Consider the following 6,872-nt stretch of genomic DNA (forward strand, 5'->3'; position numbering starts at 1 on the left):
ACCTCGTTCCTTCTCTCTATCACTCTCTCTTTCTCTTTCTCTTTCTCCAGCTTTACTTTTTTCCTCCCTTGAGTCTCCTACAATTGGCTGACTGTGCGACTCAGTATCGCTCTTTCTGGAATCTGTAGCCTTTTCGTGAGGCGTAGTAACCATTCCATCCTTTGAGTCGTTATTAGCTGATCCTGGAATACGCTTTGTATCAACAGCCTCGCCTACTGCCGGCACCGGCAACACATCCTGTAACACAGTGGACAAGTACTTCAATACTAGCTCTGATTACAGAAATAAAACGCAATCAGATTAATTTCAGATTTGGATGAACTGACAAAACAATGTGAAGGACGGCCCTAATTTAATTCTACAATACATTTAAAGTGGTAGTGCAGTTTTCTATGCTCCTTAAGAAAGAGACTCAAAATCCAGAGTCTAGAAAGCAGTGTATGGACAAAAATCACAAAATCTAGATAGCAATTTAACTCACCTTTGTAGCTGATTGAGCTTGAGGATTCACAGATCTACTGGAAAATGTAAATGGCTTCCCGTCCTTGCAAACAGAAAGATACTGAGCCTTTGGAAGGCTGTATAGATGAGCAAGAACTCTACACACTTCGTCAATACTCGATTTATCTGCATCAAATGCTTTCCACCAGGGTGGATTCTCTGGGAGAGGTACTTGAAACCTACGGGCAGCAGCATACACAACCCCACATGCCACAACCTCACTTCTGAACCTCACACAGAGGGTTGTACGCAGACTGCAATTATAGACATATAATGAGAGATTCAATCAGATAAAATCATAAAAGAATGGTCTGATATTAAGAAAGCATGACAAACATATTTAAATCAAAACAGCACACTGAATATGTCAGGACTCAACTAATATACCCAGCTTCATCTCAAATGTCAGCTCTAAACCTAAAAACAGACACTATGATGTACATCTAACTATCAAGTAATTACATAAAATAATATCGATAGTAAATTTTGAAAACAGGGGTTACCTATCATTTGCCAAATTCCAAGCTTCTTGCCTCAATTCTGGAGGTGTTTCAAGTGTGGCAAGGTAGTTTGATATGAACTTGTGAGGATGTTCAACATGACAAACAAAACCCATCTCTTTAAGTATGTGCCTCTCAGTTCTGCTTAATTCAACTTTCAACTCAGAGAACTTCTGCAAAAAAGTCAACAAGTAGGAAGAAAAATATAAGAAAAGATATAAAAGGTGGCAGCACCTCAACTTCTACACAGATGGAGATGAAAAACATTCAATATGACAAAATCAAGTAATGGTGCAGCAAGGGAACTAACCTTGGAATACATGTCCAGATGATCTAGTGGAAAGTTCTCCCTGCGGCACTCCATCCTGTGGAATACAATGATTACCTGTCTTGCTTTCTTAGGGTTTTCTTCCAGTTTTGATGCGAGCCAGACACAGCTCGCAGCAACTATCTGTACAAGGTAAACTACAGATCATTACCGTAATAGACAGGCAGTATACACTACTAGAGAATTGCAATACTGAAGCTACATCAACCACCATTTCTAATTCTAAAGGCCTCAAAGCACATAACTATAAGAAAAGAGACAGAATAAGTACCTTAACGTCAAATTTGGCCAAAGATTTCTTGCAGTAGAACCGGTGGAAAAGAACCTGCCCAGTAGCCATAACCGCTTGGGGGCTAAAGACAACCCATATAGGTTAAGGAAATCACAGATAGATACATTTAAGTTTTGCAAAATAAAATAAGATGAACCAAGGGAAAGGATACAGTTTGAGCAATATTCCACCCTCCTGGATGAGATCACATCCATAGATTCTAAGAGAGATTTCAGTTGTTTCATCTATCCCATCTTTCCTGGAAGGTGAAGCCTTAAGCTGCTCATCGGTTACGTAGAAATTGTCAATTGCAGTGTAAATCATCACTTCACTAAATGCCGAGGGTCACTGTTTCCATCAAAGGAAGAAAAAATTAGATTAAGACACATACTAAAAAGCTTCACTGCAGAAAATCACAAGACCAAAATTTTTAGAAACAAACCAAAAATCCTAAGTAACAAACACATGAAACCCTTAATGAAACATCCCTTAGATGATACTACGATGGAAAAAAAAAAAAAAACATAGCGGGCAAGAACAGTTACAGGTTCTATATCAATTGTAAGCAATACAATGATGCAATTATTAGAACAAATTCTGATGCAGAGGTCAGAGGGACATTAATACCCTAACTTCAGAATTAGGAACCGATTACTAAAACCGAGAGGCTAGACTAGATTGTAGCTGTTTGCTACATTAGTTCTGAGATTATGGCCCTAGTTTCAACTAGGTTAATCTGAGATCAAGCAATTCGAAGTAACCAAAACCTAACTGAGATTAAGCCAAGGAAGAAATAGCGATTAGGTTGGGTTAAAAAGGAAAGTGGATTAGGAATTACCAGGAAAACGGAGAGACACTGCGGTGCGACGGAACCACGGCGAGGCAAATCGGGAATCCAAGTAGAAGAAGCCAAGGAAGGAGGAGGAGGGCGACAAAAGAAAAGCTAAAATATATCTTTGCCCTTCAGGAAAAGATAAATTAAATTAAAAACTAATTGGGCCTCCTTTAACTTGGCCCAATTCCACCGCTGGGCTCTGTTTTTTCCTTGGTTTCACTTATTATTTTTTTTATTAATAAATTTCACTTAGGATGTTTCTTCATCATACATATCTTTGTTCAATTTATTAATTTTAACATGTAAATTTAAACTTTAAAAAAAAAAAAATGAAAATTTAACATGTTAAAGTATATTTATATGGTTTTCAGTAAATGGATGTATTTGTTATGTAGAAAAAGAAGAGTAAACTTAAACACTATAAACCCCCCCCCCCCCCATTTGATTATTATGTTATGTAGAACAGTGATATAATGATTTCACTGATATTAGGGGAAAATATATATATCCAGTAAGAACGAAATATTTTTGTTCTTGTTAAGAATAATTAAAGAACTTTTCATGCATATATACTGAATAAAATAATGTTATGATTGTCTTGATCCGGTAGAAATCGTCTTCATCCCGTGAACAAATTCTGACAATATAGTAGACACAAAAATCGCAACTTCTAGTGGTTACCACTTATAGTTATTATAATACGGATTATTCGATTCCAAATCCGAGTCAAACAAACGAAATGACGTACACCGACAAGAATGTTTTCTTATGTTTCCAAGAGTTCAATGAATCTAATTTTGGGGCGATTTCTGTTATTCTGAAGGTTAATTTCTAGTTAATATCTAGTAATGAACATACATATACCAACTTGTGAATATCATAATTAAAACTCCGATACCAAAAGTGACAAAAATGACTCATATCAACTGAGCGACCTACAAAATGTTAAAGATCGCTTATGTCTTATGGTATTCATCGTTTCGTAATTATCATATAGTAAAATAGTAACCGATGACATGATAGAAAGTCTGTCACGACTATAGATCTTATTAAAATATATGAGAACTTGTGAATATCATAAAACTCCGATACCAAAAGTGTTAAAAAACAAAAAAAAAAACATGCAACTTTAGTGACTCCCCAAAAGTGCTTTTTGTCATTACTTTCGTAATTGGACCATATCAGTGGCCTACAAAATGTTAAAGATCGGTTATGGTTTATGGTTTATCGTAGTTATCTTAATGTAAAATAGGAACCGATGACATAATAGAGATTAGATTATATCTGTCACGACTATAAATCTTATTAAAATAGTAACACACGATATGAGAACTAACAATATCTAAACCCAAATTAAACGGCAAGACATGCACATCGTTTTCTCTGCATACTTCAATCAATTGTTAGAAGACTTTCGATGGAATCTTTCGATCGGTTCAAAATTATTCCAAATTATAGATATTTGATTTGTCGTTATATGGAACAAAACTTGAAGTAAACCCATTCCTCTCTACATTTTAAAAACCACAGGACTGATCGCTTCACCATTTGCTTCAAACATTTTCTTCTCCAATGGCTCTCTCCTCTCTCAACTTCACTTTTTTATTCTTCCTCCTCTTCTCTTCCTCCGTTTCTTCGAGTTCTCTAAACCCCAATCAAACCTCTGTAGCAAGTTTTTGCAAGAATACACCATATCCAAATGCATGTTTGGACTCCTTAAAACTCTCCATCTCTATCAACATAAGCCCCAACATTCTCTCTTTCCTTCTTGAAACCCTCAAAACAGCTCTTTCCGAGGCCGGAAAACTCACCAATCTCCTTTCTGTCCCCGGAACTTCCAACGACCTAGTCGAAGGTCAACGTGGCTCTCTTCAAGATTGCAAAGATCTTCACCATATCACTTCAACCTTCTTGAAACGATCAATCTCCAAGATCCAAGACGGTGCTAACGATTCACGGAAGCTAGCTGACGCTAGAGCATACCTAAGCGCCGCTCTCACCAACAAGGACACTTGCTTGGAAGGTCTTGAATCAGCCTCAGGTCCGCTAAAGCCAAAGCTCGTGACCTCTTTTACGACCACTTACAAACACGTAAGCAACTCCCTCTCTGCTCTTCCAAAACAGAGAAGAGCCAAGGATCCAAAAACTGGTGGCAAGACTAAGAACCGCCGGTTACTTGGGTTATTTCCTGACTGGGTCTCTAAGACAGATCGTCGGTTTTTACAAGATTCTAGTGACGAGTACGATGAGTACGACCCGAGTGAGATCCTCGTGGTTGCTACCGATGGAACAGGGAACTTTTCGACCATTAACGAGGCCATAAGCTTTGCTCCGAATATGAGTAACGACCGAGTGCTGATATATGTAAGGGAAGGCGTGTATGAAGAGAACATTGAGATCCCAAGCTACAAGACTAATATTGTTCTGATTGGAGATGGATCTGATGTTACTTTTATTACCGGCAACCGAAGTGTCGGAGATGGATGGACCACTTTCCGATCTGCTACTCTAGGTATATCATCTTTGACTCTTTTAAAAATCTTGTTTCTATCAAACAAGACTTAATTGGTATATTGTTTGGAGCATAGTGTAGACTTAGGACGTATTTTTTTGCCTTTTTTTTGTCAACTAGGACCATATAATTTACTTTTCAATAATTATGTATTTTTTCCTATGAAAATAAAAATAAAATTTTAAATCTCACAATCATGGTTTTTAAAAAAGTTGAACAAGTTGATATAACAAAACAAAAAGAAGAAGCTGTAAACTTTTAAAGTGTTTCAGAATTTTATTCCAGTGTTTATTTTTCTTTTTCCTAAAGTGTTTCAGATGTGATTAATTAGTTAAGAGATTAGTAATTTTGTATAGTTCTTTTTTTTATATAACATCAGCAACGTATATGATTCTTGGAGCCATTTCATTGGAATTTAAAAATTAAAAGCCTGTTGAAAATCGACAAGTTGAATTGTGTTGGTACTAAATCAAGATTGTAATTGTTTCTCAAACTTTGTTTGGTCACAGCGGTTTCGGGCGAAGGATTCTTGGCGAGGGATATGATGATAACAAACACAGCAGGACCGGAGAAGCACCAAGCGGTTGCATTACGAGTGAATGCGGATTTTGTGGCCTTATACCGATGTGTCATTGATGGTTACCAGGACACACTTTACACCCACTCATTCCGACAATTTTATCGCGAATGCGATATTTATGGAACCATTGATTATATCTTTGGGAATGCGGCCGTGGTCTTCCAAGGATGCAACATCGTTTCAAAGTTGCCTATGCCAGGACAATTCACTGTAGTTACGGCTCAGTCACGTGATAGTCCCGATGAAGACACCGGGATCTCGATGCAGAACTGTTCCATCCTTGCAACAGACGATTTATTTAACAGCTCAAACAAAGTTAAGAGTTATTTGGGACGTCCATGGAGAGAATATTCAAGAACGGTTCTAATGGAATCTTACATTGATGAGTTTATTGACGGTTCGGGTTGGAGCAAATGGAACGGTGGGGACGAAGTTGATACACTTTATTATGGTGAATATAATAATAACGGTCCGGGTTCTGAAACGGGTAAACGGGTCAACTGGCCGGGTTTTCACATTATGGGTTACGAAGATGCCTTTAACTTCACGGCAACGGAGTTTATCACCGGTGATGGTTGGTTAGGCAGTACTTCGTTCCCTTATGATAATGGAATTTAACACTTCTTTTTTGCGCTACAAGTGTATAGGTCTTCATATAAAATTCTAATTACAATAAAAATAAAATAAGTTCTAAATAATTCTCTGTGGTTTGAGTTCTTTCTGATCAAAGCTGTCTTGTATTAATTGTATAAGCTGGCAAAAGATGTATCTTTCTTGAAAAGTCTGAGGATGTGTCTTTCTTGGCTTTATCTGAGTGGTAAGGAGGAGAAACCCATGCGATCGTGTCTTTTTGAAAGTTCCAACACTTTATATTAAAACATACTTGACAAGTTGTGTTCCGTCAGTGACTCAGTGGCATATTTTATTTGTATGAAAAGTTGCGTACTGCTAAATCCAAATGCTTAAAGTAAATAATTTTGCGATGATCTTTCTCCTAACTTGCATGCAAGTTTGAATAACAAATTTACGACCCAGTGACCTCAAATAATATTAATTATTATATATAATGATTACAATTTCGTTTTAATATTTTCTTTTATTCTATGAAACACTACAAGAAAATAAGTTTATTGAGACGTATTTTTGAGACAAAAAATTTCCGTCACAAATTTGTGACACTTTAAATACGATATTATGACTAAGTTTATTTGTAACAAATTCATAGTATTTTCGTCACTATATTATGACGAAAAAACTCAGTAACAAAAGTTTGTCACAATTAGTGACGAATATGCTACGATAATATTAATTGTCACTCTTATGACTACATTGTGACCAATATGTT

The 6,872-nt window shown here is 36.6% G+C and overlaps 2 protein-coding genes across 2 annotated transcripts in view; one reads left to right on the top strand and one right to left on the bottom strand.

Moving 5' to 3' along the window:
- Positions 1-2,543, bottom strand: part of LOC104715966 (cyclin-L1-1-like) — a 6,985-nt gene extending 4,442 nt beyond the window's left edge. Inside the window, exons 1-7 of the mRNA XM_010433329.1 lie at positions 2,439-2,543; positions 1,773-1,948; positions 1,601-1,682; positions 1,312-1,452; positions 1,005-1,174; positions 482-755; positions 3-237 (exon numbers count right to left, since the gene is read on the bottom strand). Coding sequence (XP_010431631.1) covers positions 3-237; positions 482-755; positions 1,005-1,174; positions 1,312-1,452; positions 1,601-1,682; positions 1,773-1,924 — 1,054 coding nt within the window. The 5' untranslated portion in view covers positions 1,925-1,948; positions 2,439-2,543. The remainder of the gene's footprint in view (positions 1-2; positions 238-481; positions 756-1,004; positions 1,175-1,311; positions 1,453-1,600; positions 1,683-1,772; positions 1,949-2,438) is intronic.
- LOC104714108 (probable pectinesterase/pectinesterase inhibitor 12) lies at positions 3,935-6,225 on the top strand. Its single transcript, XM_010431363.2, has 2 exons — positions 3,935-4,947; positions 5,457-6,225. Exons 1-2 carry the CDS (start codon positions 4,008-4,010, stop codon positions 6,143-6,145), a joined length of 1,629 nt encoding a protein of 542 aa, XP_010429665.1. The 5' UTR covers positions 3,935-4,007; the 3' UTR covers positions 6,146-6,225.

This window comes from Camelina sativa, chromosome 9, assembly GCF_000633955.1.
Source record: "Camelina sativa cultivar DH55 chromosome 9, Cs, whole genome shotgun sequence".
In the NCBI taxonomy this organism is placed as follows: domain Eukaryota; kingdom Viridiplantae; phylum Streptophyta; class Magnoliopsida; order Brassicales; family Brassicaceae; genus Camelina; species Camelina sativa.

What these genes read in the sequence shown, in the direction of transcription:
- LOC104714108 (XM_010431363.2), top strand. Translation starts at nt 4,008, where the DNA reads ATGGCTCTCTCCTCTCTCAACTTCACTTTTTTATTCTTCCTCCTCTTC. An exon ending in TTTCCGATCTGCTACTCTAG is followed by an intron (nt 4,948 to 5,456) that starts GTATATCATCTT and finishes GTTTGGTCACAG; the next exon opens with CGGTTTCGGGCGAAGGATTC.